General features: G+C 30.6%; 2 protein-coding genes across 2 annotated transcripts in view; one reads left to right on the top strand and one right to left on the bottom strand.

The window, feature by feature from the left end:
• Positions 1–7,954: 7,954 nt before the first annotated feature.
• On the top strand, positions 7,955–9,357 carry LOC21401838 (probable ADP-ribosylation factor GTPase-activating protein AGD5). The gene is made up of 3 exons (XM_024163343.1): positions 7,955–8,095; positions 8,541–8,757; positions 8,881–9,357. The coding sequence occupies exons 1-3, from the start codon at positions 7,955–7,957 to the stop codon at positions 9,090–9,092; spliced, it is 570 nt and encodes a 189-aa protein (XP_024019111.1). The 3' UTR covers positions 9,093–9,357.
• A 5,027-nt stretch (positions 9,358–14,384) lies between these two features.
• The window catches only part of LOC112090927, a 7,140-nt gene continuing 4,257 nt past the window's right edge, over positions 14,385–17,267 (bottom strand). The window contains exon 6 of the mRNA XM_024163342.1: positions 14,385–14,397. Within this exon, the coding sequence (XP_024019110.1) occupies positions 14,385–14,397 (13 nt within the window). The remainder of the gene's footprint in view (positions 14,398–17,267) is intronic.

Here is a 17,267-nt window from a genome sequence, read left to right as displayed (position 1 = left end):
TGATAGTCTGTAAACTCCTCCAAAACTCCTGTTCTTTCATCCATCACTTAAGAATGTTTGAAGTTTCTTCATACTTTTTTTAAAAACACTCATGTCTTCATCCTCAGAGTAACTTTCGCTCATTGTCAGAGCAAGTGTTTCGAGCCACATTTTCGCTCTTGAAGTAGTATGTGCCTGCCTTTAGAGCTTTGCTCTATCATGCCTTATCCTAGCCTCATGAGTCACTCTCACTCTCAGAGCAGCCTGTGTATGACTCTTGAGCACCGCTCTATTAAGGCCTTGACCAGCCTCCAAACTTCATCTCCATTAACTATTTGATCACTCCTCCCATTATTCGTCATCTACGTAGTTCTTTACATATATATTTTTCGAGTTATCTAACATTTTTACAGAGGCATTTTAGACATTTGGTAAAATAGTGTGCCTTAGGATCCGTTTTGTTCGGTTCTCTTCGAGCCTAATCGTTACCATCTCTCTGTTAGAGGTCCCACCATCTTCATCTACTTCGAACATTGCTAAGTACTTTAGAAATGTAAGATCCAACACCGATGAATTGTATACTTACGCGTGTCAACTCCTAACACGTCATACCTCCTAGATCTAGGGACCCCAACACACCTTTATTTATTACTTTTAACTATACATTATTACTTCATTTTTTATTTATTGTTTTAACTTTAAAAACTCAAATATATAAAAGTTGCAAAACAATATAATATACTAAAAAAAGTATGTGAGATTTGTAGTATGTATTACTTTTCTATTTTACTTTTAAAATTTTTTGTCAACTGAAGCTCTTAAAATATATTTCTGGCTCCTCACATAAATAATAATATTTTATTCATTTTATCGATTTAAATTTAAAATTTAAGTTTTGTTACAGTAAAACGTTTTTAAAATAGTCACATTTAATTTTTTATTACAATAAATTTTTTTTTACATAAAGTCATATCTCAACTCAAATTAAAAAATTAAATCAGCGAACAAATCGGACCTAAAAACATTTATAAAAATGAGATTTTTTTTTTTAAGTGTCGTTTCATTAAGCGGTTTCACTATCCTTTTTGGTTTTTTTTTTAAAATTATTGTGCCTTATCTGACACTTCATAGATTGGGATGTCAATCAATCCGCAGTGTATTAATTGTGCTTCGCTTTTTTTTTTTTTTTTTTTTTGCTTATTAAATGAGAATTTCAGCTTGCCTCTTTAATTAATAAATAGGATGTTTATTTAAAGGATTTGTTTTTTATTTTAAATTATGGTTTTTAATTCATAAAAAAATTTAAATTTTAAAAATTATAATTATTCTTTATAATTTTAAATTTTTGAATTAAACGTCCTATAAATAAATGATGCAGGAAAGAAATATTGGATCCCCACATTTTAACGATGATGTTGCTTTGTTTTGCTTTGTTTTTTTTTTTTACCATCTTTTTCCTTATTATAAGAGCTAATAAGCACGTTTAGAATTCGTTTTAAAATAATTTTATTTTTATATAAAAATAAAATTTTTAGTAATCTCATAAAAAAATTATTTTTAAAAATGTGTTTAGTACTTTTATCTAAAAATTATTTTCAATATAAAAAATTTCATTAATATATATTTCTTTTGGTGTGCTCGAGAAATGAGAAAATGAAAATAAAAAATAAAAAACGATTAAAAATTATTTTTCATTTCTTTCTCATTTTACACTAAACCAAAAAATCGTTTTCATTTTCATTTTTTGTCTTTATTAGGTCAAACACCGTTTTGGAAACGTTTTCATTTTTCTTTTTCAAAAAACGTAAAAAATAAAAACGGAATCAATTCCAAACACGGTCTGTATTTCTTGTTTCCCTATTTTTCCTTCTTATAGGAGGTAGTGTTTCTGCAAGAACTTACTTGTCAGTTGTAAATATACAATTATACACTCAAAATAATAATAACAAAAGGCATTATAATAAAAAAAACAAAAACAAAAAAAGCATGCTTGTGTTCAACAAAATAATATAATAATAACACCACAAGATCCATTTTTATTGTACTTAAAAACTAAAGTAACAAGTAGATAACATTTTTTTTCTTAACTATCTCAAGTTCTCAACTCTTAATTTTCAAGTATTTATCTCTAATTTTAAATAAAAGTACTGCCATTGTAAATTAAATGCTACTAAAACATATATAGGAAACAAGACAAATACCTCTTAAAATACATAAGTTTAAATTTATACCTCTTATTTTTAATTAATATTCTTTTTAGTCAAATAACTATATTAATGATGTATTAATAAAAAATAAGAGTAAAAATCATAACTTATACACTTTAAGAGTAAATTTAATAATTTTCTCAAACATATATAGACTATTTGTTCCACATCTACAAATGCTTCTGTTTTCTCTTTTTTTTTTTTTTCCTTTTTAAAGTACAATTACAATACATACACATGGTGTTCTAAGTTGGCCCTCTCTTTGCATACATTTCAATCGGATTTTTTTCTTCTTTATTCCTCCATATTTTAATATTTGTTTTCAACAAAAAGAAATTTTATATGTTTCAACATGCAAGAAAATAATTTACAGATTTGTAGTGCAGATGCTATGAGTTGGTCAATATTTTCATAGTAGGAATTTTGAAAAACATTAATGGCGCGATTCTGATATAACTCTTTTCATTTTTATATTTATTTTTAAAGATAAAATTATTTTAATATTCTGTCTTATAAAAAAATATATTATTATTATTTGTATTTTTATAATATTAAAATAGTATTTTAATGTTTTAGAAAACTTTCTTTCATACTTTAAAGTGATTTTTAGGACTTAAAATGTCATTTACACGGTTTTAATTATTTTGCTCCAAATGATATATGGAAAATAGTAGAAAATAGGCCAATATGAAAAGCTTAAGAAATTATATAGGCAAATTTTTCATTATAGAAATTAATAGGCCATAACTTGTCAAGTTATGGTTCATAACCAGATAAGTTATGGACAAGCTTGTCAAGTTATGGTTCATAGCCAGACAAGTTATGGAAAAAATCCGTGAATTATGGACAATAACTTGTCAAGTTATGGTTCATAACCAGACAAGTTATGGACGAAAACAATAATTTAGCATATTTATTAACTAATGTAAACTATTTAATTCATCTCAAGTTTTGACCTATTTTCCCCTTTCTCCCATGATTAATTACTTTAAAACGTAATTATTATTTTAAAAAAGAAAAAACAAGAACGAGAATAAGAACATAACAGAACAAAACAAAACAAGAACAAAACCCATCATTAAAGCCTCTGCATCTTCGGCGGAGTAGAGGAGATAGAAGCCGTAGGCGTCTTCAACGGAGTAGAGGAGAGAGAAGCCGCGGCATCTTTCGTAGAGTCGAGGAGACAGAAGGAGCGAATCTTGTTCATATCAAATCTTTGCCCACCAAGCAGTCGCATATTAAAATCCGCGAGGTTGAAATCCGATCAGGAGAAAGCTTTTGCGGGGTCATCGGGCGACCACGGGGTGGGTTGCCGGAGTGGCTGGACGAGCATTGAAGCTCTGAAATTTTTTTCTTTTCTTGAAGATTTGGGCCTCGTTCATTTCACCAATTCGAGTTTTGTTATAGTAAAAGCTCTTAGAAACAGTCACATCTAATTTTTTTACTACAGTAAAAAGTTCTCACATAAAATCACTTTTCAATTCGAATTAAAAACTCGAATCAACGAACTAAACAGGTCATTGGTATGAGCTTGTTTTGAAGAACATTCTTGATTTTGATTTTTAAACATGGATAAAGTTTTCCTTTTTTATTTACAAATATAAGTGTTAGATTTATTTTTGTCATGATTAGGGGAATTTAAATTTTGTTTAAAGAAGTGATTCTTAAGTCTTGTTTATGAGAGGAAGATGAAGAAGTTGTTTTTGTTAAAAATAAAATTTAGGGTCCGTTTAGTTAGCTGATTCTAGTTTTTAATTCGAGTTAAGATATAACTTTATGTGAGAATTTTTTACTGTAACGTAAAATTTAAATGTGACTGTTTCTGAGTTTTTTTATTATAATAATCGGTGAAATAAACGGGACCTTAATAATTACGTTTTAAAGAAATTAATCATTAATTTTGAAGCAAAACAATTAAAAGGTATAAAAGACATTTTATGTTTAAAAAAATCTGGTGTAAGATGCTAATAAAAAAAAGTTTTTTAAAACCTTAAGATACCATTTTAATATTGTCAAAAACACATGATGTCAAGAACATATTTTCCTATAACACAAGATATCAAAATAATTTTATTCATGTACGAAAATAATTATATCCCTTGTTCTTATTATAATTGTTATTTTTTATTCAATAATTACAGTAAATATTTTAAGAGTAGTTATATTCACGCATTTCTCTTTTTACTCTATTCACTCCTTTTTAACCACACACTACTCATAATTTTCAAATGATTTACTTTTCTTTCTACACGCCCCAATTATTCTAAAATTACTCCTAACTGTTTTCATAAATTAAATTATCAAGAATAGTTTTATTTATACCCCTCTTTTTTCTCTACACATCCACATCTTTACTCTTTACACTTCCCTCTAACTACACACTCCACATAAGTTAATTTATCACTTTAATATTATCTTTTATTTATATCTTTTTATTTTTTATTTTTTGTTGAAACTTTGGCATCAAGTGTGTTTTTTTTTTTTTTAAGTTCAATAAGGAAAAAAATAATAAGTGAAAAAGTAAATAAAAAAATAAAAAAATGTAAACTAAGTTGCATTATATTCATTAAATATTAATCGAGCCAGCATTAAAAAATTAAAGAATCAAAGAGAAATACCCCGTAGTCGACATTATAAGAAACGGAAAAAGTGAAATAATTTATTTAAAAGATTAATTAACAAACAAATATGAATACAAAATGAAAAACAAAATTAAAAAAAAAACAATCTTCATATAATAAATAGTAAAGAAAATTGAATTACCACCATGTAATTTTTTGGAATAGTCATCGAAAATGTGAAAATGATTTATCATAAATTTTTAAAATAGAAATAATTTATAATTTAAAATATTACTGTTCTTTTACATCTTTGAGTTAGGGTGACTTGAGTGATGATCTTGAGTTAAGTTTGAGTTATAACTTGAGTTGAAGTTATAACTTGAGTTTATGTTTGGATGTGCACATTTGAGTTATGATTTGAATTGAGAATCTATTTGAGTTTGTGTTTAGGTGTGTCAAAACTTAAATTTGTAATATATAGTATTTTAATAAAAACTCAATAGTGATGAAAAATTTTAATAGTGTATATGTGTAGGGTTTTATTCATCTTTTCATTGTGAATGCATAAAAAAAAATCATCAATCATAATTAAAATGAAAAAGTTATGATATTTTTAAGAATAGAAAAAATATTGTTCATTAAGTTGAGTTCGAGTTTATGAACTCGAGTTGAAGGGGAAACTTGAACTCGAGTTTAACCCCAAACTCGAGTTTAAACTCAAACTCGAGTTTAAACTCGAGTTTAAACTCAAATTTTATAAAAGAATATGATCTTGAAGAAAGTTGTAACTCGAGTTTAAATTTTTTTTGAGTTTCGTGGCAAAATAACAACCTATGTGGAGTGTGGAGAAAAATTTTATGTTGTGCCACTGAACATCAAACACAAGCTTAACATTATTAAAAGAAATTTTATACCTATATTGTCTGGTTAAAAAGTTGTCCAATTATGTATAGATTTCAAAAAGGAGTACTGCTAAGATTTTTCTAAAAAAGTTTTAAAAAATCATTATTCCTCTAAAAGAATATAATTATTACTTTTTAAAAGTAATTTTCATATTTCTATAACAAATTTATAAAGTTAATTTAATTTTTAAAAGTAATTTTAATATTTCTATAACAATTTTATTTTCATCGAAACCTCCGTAACAAATATCTATTTCATAGTTTTTTTTTTTTTTTTTTTTTTTTTTTTTTTTTTTTTTTTTTGAGAATCTATTTCATAGTATTTTAAAGTTACTTTTCTTTAATAAAAAATAACGTATAAGAAAAGCATGCATGTTGTGGGCACAAGTCTCAGCGCGCACCATTTTTTTTTTTTTTTAATGATATAAAGGAAACTACGAAAATAATGTAGAATTATTTATATAGTAAAGTAAAGAACGTACGCGAAGAGGATTTTCTAAAATTAACTTTTATGTATTTACGAACTTGGTGCCCGCACGATGCTGCGGAAGGTATTGTTGGTGATGTTTTTAATATAGCAGTTTATAGATGTATTTGTATATAGTCGTTAAAGAACTACTTGGTGGATGAAGGTGAAGGGGAAAAATATTAACATGTCTATGGTTATATTGTTGCAACAGTGACCAAAGAAGCCCAAGAAGAACAAATGGAGAAGGAGAAAATTGGGAAAACGACTAAATGATTAAATTGTGTAGTTAAAAAGAGTTGGAAATCATGTGCCTAAGAGAAGGGTAGAAAAAAGAGGAAAGAGAGAATAGTGTCAATAACAAAAAACAGAAGAAAGTACAGGAGGAGGAAATAGTAACATGAGAAAGGTAATATAGTCTATAGTGCATATCTAAACAGAGTTGAAGAATCTGACAAAATAGAGGTACGAAGCAAATATCTAAATCTATGGCCTCATTTGCACAAAAATACTTGGTAAAGCTTAGTCTAAGTGAAGGAAAGATGAATGGGTGAAAAACTTAGGAGTGGATTGAATGATTAAATACGAAGGTAGGAAATGATTTGAGATCATTTTAATAGGAAGAAAAGAAGAGAAATTGCGGGAAAAAAAGAAAAAGAAGGTAATCGGATAAAATCGATTGAATGAATAAAGCCGCACTTGTTCTATCAATCATATGTAATTTAGTGTGTTAAAATTATGCATAATCATCATCGCCATGAAAAAGTTTATTAAAACTGAGATATCGTAAGTAAATATAGGTATGGGTCAAAGAGTATCTATTTCTATAGCAATGAATGAGGTGAAAATGGTTCACTAACATTTGGTAAAATTGAAGAAAATCTGTGGTTAGTCTTTTGCATTGCCAGTACTCATCAATTAAATAAGAGAAACAAATGCAAATAAAAGTAAAGAAGCATAAACAATGTTAAATTTGTTACATCCACTGTAAGCAACAATTTTTTGATATTTGTTGCCAAAAATTATAAATAGTACCTGAAATGTTACAAATGCTACTCCAAGTACCAAATATCGGCCAATCAAATATGTGTAACAGCTAGTGATACAGCGATGAAAATATAAACCACATTGTGGTGGGAAATATGGGGAAATACAGCTAAATAAGTACGTAAACAGGAAAATGAATAAATGAGAGATGAAAATGAGCAAAGCAATTGTAATGGAAAAAAAAAGATGGGAGAAAACCAGAAACCAAGAACCAAATGAAGAGGATGGCAAAGAGAAAGCAGCGGAAAAGGAACAGAAGCGAGATCTAATAAAAGATGAACATCACAATGTTTTTACTTAGTAATTATGGCTCAGATAATGAATATTGTCAGCAATGTGTGATAAAAAGGTAAACGCAAACATTTACAGTATTTTTGTGGCTACCTACTAAGGGCAGCTGCACAAAAATGCAAATGGCAATAAGACACCGAGTTTATCACACAAATTATAACTTGCATGTCATAGAAAGTGAATAAGCAGAGTAAAGTATAGACTTGTCCAAAAGCCACCAGGTGAGTTAAACCGGGAAGGAAAAAACAATGGATTTATTATAGGTATAACACAGCAACAAAGCGAGAACGAACTGTAAAAACCAGACCAGGCAGAAAAGGAAGGAAATAAAGGAGTGGAGAAAGCATAAAATATAAGAAAATGGAAGAGGAAGCAGAAGCTAAGACTGCATTTGCATTAAATGGCTAGTTATTCAAATCCAAAGGCAGAAGAAGCCATCAGAATGCAGAGGCAGAAGAATGCAACCACAGGCCCAACTTCAAAAACGCCAAAAATTTCCCAATGTCAATAACAAAACAGTGCAACCACAGTCAAAAGATTAAGAGGAGCAAGAAGGTCATGCTAAGGAGTGAAGAGATAGGAAAAGAGGGCAAATCCGTTTTCCCACTATACAATCCACAGCAGTTCAAATTAGAATCAATGGTGAGAAATTCAAATATGATAGTGCAGTTTTAAAGGCGAAAAAAGATAAAGAGAGAGCCAAAAGAAAAGTAGGAGGGGCTAGAAATAAGTAAAAATTAGAAACAAACAGCAGCGGTGAATCAAAATAGGATAAGAAAACTTAAAATGAGTAATCGAAAGGGAAACGTAATGCATCTGTAAATAGCTTTTAAATCAAATGACAACGCCAAAAATGCAGAAGCAGTAAACTAAGCAAAAGGAAGAAAAAGGAGAGAACCAAAAATGTTAACTAAGGAAATACTGACAAATCCGGAATCGAAATGAAAAAAGTAGACTCACGGCAATTTTTGGACAAATCATACAATACTCAATGGGTCAAAATTATTCATGCTAGTTCATCTCCTTTTAGAAATAGGAAGAGAACTAAAACATTTTTATGAATCACATATCATATCTACCTGGTCAGGTCACTCCTGTTCCAAAGCCGCAAGAAGTTCAAAAAGTAGAACCAGTTGTCCGACAGCCTGAAGCAACAGAGCAGGTTGCTGATACAGCTCCTGTTGCCACCCCTCCGAAAGTTGATTATGCTACTGACCTTTTCAACATGCTATCCATGGATGGTCCAAATGAAAATGGTTCAGAGACAGCATCTGCTGATGATAATGCCTGGGCAGGTTTTCAATGTATGTATCTATTTCCCCTTCTCGGCATTGTTTTCATTTCCCGGATCATGCTAACTCTAGACTATAGGATGCGTCTTTTAATTACTTGGGGTTAAGAAGTGCCATTTGTGATCCAATTTGCAGCTGCTCAAGAAGCATCAACAGCTGAGAAAACTGTTCCACCAAAACCAGTTGAGAGCAGTAACAAGTCTAATTCTGGACTTGAGGATCTCTTTAAAGATACACCTATAATTACACCATCTGTTTCTGAAAAACCCCAAAAGGACGTGAAGAATGATATCATGAGTCTATTTGAGAAGGTAAGTTCTGCATTTTGTTTTCTAATTAGAATCTAAGAAAAATATCTTATTTGCTTGGCAGTTTGGAAAATATGTTGCTCTCTTTTGCTAGTTTGGACAGCTGGTGACTTTGTGAAAGAATCAAATATTTGATCTCGGGAGTTGAAGAGTAAATATCTAGATATTGAACGTTTGGACTCTAAGACGCATTATGTGGTAGGCGGTAGGCTGTCTAATGCAAGGACAATATTTCTGCCATGCGTGGTGAATGCTTATGCGAGGAATCAAGTAATAGTAACAGGGTTCGGCATTAAAAAAAAAATTAAAAAAAAAAGAACAAAGAAGATAAATAGGAGCAAATAAAAATAAAATATGTCAGGTAAAAATATGCATCTAAGTATCTGACTAAAAAATGAACAATTTTAGACCTAATAACTAAGGATCATACACCGTTTATACACAGAGAAAGAAAAGAAGGAAATAAGCATATGTTAATAACATGCATTAACAATAAAAGAAAATTTTTATTGATTTGCTATAAAGGAAAACTTTTTACCAAGTTTTTAGAGCAGCAACATTCATTCATAAACTGATAAAGTTATACATCAACAGAAACAACAAAACAAAGCTGGCATATTAATAGCAGCACGGGAAGATAATATGTTGAATACCATTAGAAAACATAAAAGATTACAGGTAAAAGCTATTAGGAATACCTGAAACGTTGTAACGCTGCTTTCAGTATAAGATATGAACCAACCAGGGGCGAACACAGGTAGTCAAAGATAGAAGGATGAAAAATAAAGCACTAAGGGGACGTTTGATATGCAGTAATTTTAAGGATGGGAATGAAAATCTACAATATTACCATGTTTGGTACAAAAATTATAATTTTTAGATTCCTAAGAAAGTGATTACCATGGGATTCACTTTCTTTCATTTTAAGGTAATTTAAATACCACCTAACATGGTGTTATTTAAATTTCTAAGAATCTCAAAATCATGTGAATCTTATTATTATTATTATTATTATTATAGATCTTCTTCCATGCGAACAATCAAATACAGAAATGTAATATTTTTGAGAATTTAAAAAAGATTCTTGTATGGAACTAAACACAGTAATGTATTATTCTTAAGAATCATATTACCCTCCATCACTTTCCTAGGAATATGATTTCTACTAATTTTCGCATACCAAACGCCCCTTAAATGATCGACAACGGACTCAAGCAGTAAAGGAGGACAGGTAAGATACAAAGGGGAAAATGTCAAGTGAAAAACAGAGCAATAAATGGTTGACAACAGACTGACACAGTAAATGAGCATAGGTGAGATAGAAAGGAAAAAACGTCAAGCCAAGAAAAAGAAGCAAAAATACCAGTAACAAATTGATGTAGAACAGTAGCATATAAGAGCAAGGAATGAAGAAGCTAAAATGAACAGTAAATAGCCTCTAGCCACAAAACACGTGGTAAAGCATTGTCGGTTCACAAAAGTTAAGAACTAAGAACTTCCTTATTAACTGATAACAAAAATAGTATTGTAATTAGAATAAAAGAAGAAGAAAAAGAAGCTAAAAAAAGAAAGGCGACATAACTCCAAGAATAATTATCTGAGAGAGAGAATAAAAAGAAACGGTAACAGGAAAAAGTAGAAAAAATGGGAAAAAAAATTTCCCGTAAAATTCCAACCTATTTCAGAGAGTCAAAGAAGAAATAATCACCAATGCATTTAATACATATGCTGCAAAATATGTACAAATTATCGTGCTGGCAATACAAATCAGCAGTACAAACACCACAACAGCTCAACAATTTAATAAATGAAAGGCCAAAAAATCAAGGATTTACATACACGCGGCAGCCAAGCAGCGACGGAGAGCAAAAAATCTGGGAAGAAAAAACTGCACGAAATCAGAAAAGATAGAACAATAATAGAATAAATGAAAGGTAAGAAAATGAAGATTTACACACACACGGCGTGCAATCAGGGAGGGAGATCAACAAATCCTGCACAAAAAAATATATGAAATCAGAATACAAAAATCTTCTAAAAAGTATTATTACAAAATCGAATCTATTACTCAATAGGAAATTACAATGCACATATTCTTATGAATCCCAAAAATTTATACCAAAGAGCGAAAGGAAAAAAAAAAAGGGAGAGGAAGGAAAACAACGGAAAAAAAGAACGGGGAAAGAACGAAAACGAAAACTGTAAAATCAACACATAAAAACCCAAACCAAAACCGCAGTTGAAGCCCGGGCAGAAGCGTAAAAGAAGAATCAGCGAGTCGCGGACGACGACAACAACATAAATCGGAAGAAAATCGCAAATCCAACCAGTAAAGGAACCCAAAAGAAAAAAAGAATAAACTCCTAAAATTTCCACCGAAATCACACCAAAGAATCCGCAAAGACGAAGGCGCAAACCAACAAATGCAAGATCTGCAGCAAAACAAAAGTGAAGAAACGAATGAAAGCCAAAAGGGAAAGAGCAACAACAAAACCAAGGAAGCAGCAGACAAAAAGCGGCGGAAGGAAGAAAAATCTAAGGGCAAAACGGCACAAACACAGCCCAAACAGTAAAAGGATCTAAAACCCCATGACCATAAACGGGAGGGAACAAAAAAAAGGGCAGAACCGTCCGCCCACTGTACGAACTACAGTAACCTGAGTCTATATGAACAGTGAGTCCCTCCTTCTCTTTAGAATATTTATAATGTTGCCTTTAGAACAGATAGATGGGTAGATATTAATTAACAAAGGAACTTGTGCATAGGCGTGCTCCAATTCTCTTCTATAAAAGGGCAATTACTACTAAAGCCTTTTTCTCACAACAACGTATCCTCCCTCTACCTACTATCATTTAGCTTCCAGAAAAAAAAAATGTCGACTGATCTCTGTGGTAAGCTTCAGACAGATGTGGAAATCAAAGCTTCTCCTAGTCAATTCCATCACATGTTCAAACACAAACCTCATCACATATCCATTCATCTTCTAATAAGATTCAAGGTTGTGAATTACACGATGGTTCATAAGGCACTATGAATTACACGATGGTTTATCAAAATACTTTCACGGTAAGAATAGTCTTTATATGAGTATGTGTATGTGGATTTTTTTTATGTGATATGAAAAGGGTAAAAAACTAATCCCATTCTTACATCATTTAAATATAAAAGGAATGAATCCATGAATATCTCTTAAATTTTGAATGAAAATCATTAATTTTGTCTCATAAAAGTTTCCTAACTATCTTTTCTTTCTATACAAGGTCTCTATATTAAAAGTGGTACTAAATTTAGTCCCTAAAATTAAAAATAATTTTAATAATATGCCAAAATTATCATTTTTTAAGTAAGTAGGAGTACAATTAAATACGAGAAGTTGTATCAAATATAGTGTCTAAATTTTTTTAAAAAAAGTTATTCTATTTACACCCATTAAATGTCTAAATAACATCACATGAACAAAAATATTTTTATTTTTTGTTACAATACATAAAAAAAAATATAAAATAATCGTGTGATGCATTTTGGAGTATTGTGGACTGCAGTTTACATTTAATTGTTTTTTACTCTTTTTTAGGGAATTTCTATCCTTAATTTATTGTTGAAATATTCTGACGAATAGGTAATACTTATATATGAGCATTGTCTTCTTAATTGAATTTTGAATGTGCTAAGTTTCAACATTTTGTTTTGTTTTGAATTAAAATTGAATGTAATTTTGATTGTAATTTTGATTTTTTTACAGGATTGTTTACTAAGGAAATAAAAAAATAAAGTGTTAGATTAGTAATATAAAAAGGATGTAACAATGGTATAATACAAAATATATTCATAAAAGTATACACTTTTAAAGATTATTATAGGATAATAATTAATTTGGAAAAAATAAAGTGTTAGATTAGTTTGGTAGTGCTGTGGATTTTAAAAATTTTGTTTTTTGCTGTGCTGAAAGAAAAAACAGCTATTACAAAAAGTAACTGAGTGTTTAGTAAACTATAATTATTCTAGCTGTGCTAGTTCTTAAATCAGTGTAGTAATATTTGGTAAATTATGAGGTTAAATTGCTGTAGGTAGTTAAAATGACCAAAATAGACGTGGTATGAAATTTAAATATAATAATATTAGTCAATATAATAATATTATATATTATATTATTTATAATAATTATAATATTATGTATTAAATTATATATTATATATAAAATAATATAACATTTATTATTATTATATATTATACTATAATATAAAATATAATAATTATCATGTTATATAATATTATATTAAGCATATATTATATTATATATCATAATATTATGTATTACATTATTATATCTAATATATTATAATATATTATATATAAAATAATATAACATTTATTATTAGTATATATTATACTATAATATAAAATGTAATCATTATTATAATATATAAGATTATATTAAACATATATTATATTATATATTATATATTATATATTATATATTATAAAAAATCTAATATTATATTATATGTTGTTACATATTACATATTATACTTCTATATATTTTATTATAATATATATATAACATAATGGAAATACTTGTTTAACTTAAAAAAAAAAAAAAAAAAAAAAAAAAAAAATGCTGTGATTTTGAGTTATCTAACAATAAATTTATGATAATTAATTCTTTCTTTTCATTTTTTCATTCACAATATAGTTACAATAAAAATGAGCATTAGTGAGTAGTCATTAAAAAAATTAAGACGTGCTCATTAAACTTGCCACAATTTGATCTCGTACTTCATTCATTTCTTATGATAGTGAAGCTTCATCTTCTTCTACATTATCCTCTGGTTGATTCTCTTGATAAACGAAAACATCTAGATTATACTCGACTTCTTGAAAATGTTGATCACGCTTATCATGCATCCTAATGTAGTTATGAAGTGCCATTGTTACAATAACTATTTTTATTTGCTTCGTAAATGAATAATTAGGCACGTCTCTCAAATTTTTTCATTTTTTCTTTCAGACACCAAAAGTGCATTCAATGACACTTCGAAGAGAAGAATGTGCTTGGTTGAATACCTCGTTACTGCATATTGGTCCATGACCCATTCAAAATTGTGGTAAATGATATCGTTCTCCTTTATAAGGTCCAAGAAATCCTTTTAAATGTTGATAGCCCGTGTCAACCAAATAATATTTACCTATTAAAATAAAAACACAAGAATTTGTAAAATGTAAAACATATATAATATAAAATATAGACAAGGTTTTAACCTTCTGGTGGTTTTGAAAATTTTAAATGTCGGTTACGTAATGTTGATAAGAATATTCTTGTATCATGGGCACTACCTTCCCAACCTGCATATGCATATATAAATGTCATATTGAAATCACAAGCAGCAATCACATTTTGGGTTGGCACACGCTTTCTTCCATTAAATGGTACCTGATCTTCTGGTGGTATTGTAGCTAGAACATATACATCATCTATTGCACCAATACAATTCTAAAAAGATGAATTTTTAGTGTAGAAATAAACATAATTTTAGTAGGGAATGAAGCATATAAAAAGTATGATTTTACCTTAAAATGTGGCATATATCTACAATCTGTCATTATCTCTATTAGCACGTCATTAAACTCTAGATCTAGAGGCTGTATAATATCGATGCTCATATGACATATAATTTCTAAAACATAATTAAAATATCTACTCACAGTCTGACCAGAGTGTTGAAATCGCTCTTGTGTTGAATGATTCCCCACGTCCTAACCCAAATGAATAAAAATATTCCAAGTATTTCAGCTGCACACATATTCTTTGATCCCTGTAACACGTAGTTACTCTGTAGATCATTACATAGCTTTAAAAACACATTCTTATCCATTCTAAACATCCTATAACTTCTAATTTCATGCCCTCTTAATAATTCTATCACCCACATGTTTCCAGTTTGTGAAGAGTTCATACACGGATTTTTATGAACATACGTGTTGTAGTAATATTTAATGAGTCGAGCAATGGTACATACAAGTTGTAGATCGAACTCATCATCATTGTGTCACGCCCCCCAAACGGGGTGGGTGACGTGGAGCTCGATTTGGGATTAATAAAGCAGATTCCCAACCGGGCCCCATACTTAACTGCATTAAAATATGAATAAATTACATTACAGAATCCCGGAGCCTCTGACACACATGGCTCCACCCCACAGGACATACAGTATCGTACATACATGCTCATGTAAATAATCATTACAACAGACATCAACCACAGTCTAGTAAATCCAAATATTACATAAGTTTACAGAATTTCTCAATTTCCTTACATTTGCCTAAGAGGATGTCCACGATCTTCACTTAATTCTAACAGCAGTACAACTCAGCTGCTCCGTAGCAATTATACAGCTACTGTGCACCGTTCCTAGAATCTCCTGGGAGGGGTTTAATACATTTGAAACATAAAACGTGAGCGAAAGGCCCAGTAGGATATAATTTGAAATAAACGTTATAAATAAACGAATAATAAGTGTGCGAGGAAATACATGAATGAATAAGTAAATAAAATTAGACATTCAGTCCCGACAGAACAGCCGGAACCTCACATCATTTTTTCTCAAAGGAAATATAACTGAAAATAACCGTTTTACAGGCTTCAGCAAGTAATTAGTACAAATTACTTACCTACCCAAGTGCCTTGCCTACCCGGACCGAGTTTCGGGTTCTGCCCCCAAGGAGGCACTCTCCGCATCCTATCTAGGCTTACAGCAATAGACTCTATTACCAGTTCACAAGATCTCTTTATTAAGAAATCATTCATTAACATTTTAAAATCGTTAATACGACCTCACGAACTACTCAAGTTGCGGGCCCCATAACTGGACAAGCCATGAGGTTCCATGACTAAACAAGCCATGGTTTTCAAAATATTTTCTTTCACAAACTAATCCCTTTCTTTAAAACATTTTCAAGGCTAAAATCCTTTTTGAAAACAGGCTCATAAGGAAAAAGGATAGAAATCCTACCTCGCATTATCAAACCTGGGACTAGCGTTGCCTTTTCCGGCTTCCGCTTCCTCAAGCCCCTTCAGTCTGAATCCTCAGCGATCACTGATACAAGACAACACTTTAGGATCAATTCTCATTCCTAAAGCAATCTAAATCTCAATTTTCAACCAAAATTTCTTATTAGTGTGCCCTAATCCATTTTCATGTTTCAAATTATCATTCTAAGGGTTTTCAATCTCAAATCAAGGATTAACAATGCTAATCCATCTATCTCAAGTTCCCAAATGAAGCTAATTTGGGTTCTCCCTGAAAACAGGGGTTAAAATAGCCTCTTTATTAAGAAATCATTCATTAACATTTTAAAATCGTTAATACGACCTCACGAACTACTCAAGTTGCGGGCCCCATAACTGGACAAGCCATGAGGTTCCATGACTAAACAAGCCATGGTTTTCAAAATATTTTCTTTCACAAACTAATCCCTTTCTTTAAAACATTTTCAAGGCTAAAATCCTTTTTGAAAACAGGCTCATAAGGAAAAAGGATAGAAATCCTACCTCGCATTATCAAACCTGGGACTAGCGTTGCCTTTTCCGGCTTCCGCTTCCTCAAGCCCCTTCAGTCTGAATCCTCAGCGATCACTGATACAAGACAACACTTTAGGATCAATTCTCATTCCTAAAGCAATCTAAATCTCAATTTTCAACCAAAATTTCTTATTAGTGTGCCCTAATCCATTTTCATGTTTCAAATTATCATTCTAAGGGTTTTCAATCTCAAATCAAGGATTAACAATGCTAATCCATCTATCTCAAGTTCCCAAATGAAGCTAATTTGGGTTCTCCCTGAAAACAGGGGTTAAAATAGCATTTCAGGCCAAACAGGGTCAAACCCCGTGTCAACCAGTCGACCGGTGACAGAGCAGTGCAACACTACCGGTCAACCGGTAGTGTGCACACCGGTCGACAGGACCGGTCGACCGGTCAGCCTACAGTCCAGTCGACCGGTTTCCATGTGATCCGGTCGACCGCACAGGTCGACCGGTGGAATCAGCTGCGCGAGAGAAGCTCACGAAAATCAGTCCAAAACCTGCAAATCCAGTCCCAAATCGAAATATTTCAAAGGGAAACCACTAGATCTGGGTTCTAGGTCCTAAAACAAGTCCAAAGAACCCAAGATCTCCAATTTCTACTCTAGTTTTACTCAAAAACCATCAAAATC

The sequence above is a fragment of the Morus notabilis genome, unplaced genomic scaffold, assembly GCF_000414095.1.
Source record: "Morus notabilis unplaced genomic scaffold, ASM41409v2 Scaffold322, whole genome shotgun sequence".
NCBI classification, from domain to species: Eukaryota; Viridiplantae; Streptophyta; class Magnoliopsida; order Rosales; family Moraceae; genus Morus; species Morus notabilis.
This window is presented reverse-complemented; position numbering and strand designations above follow the sequence as displayed.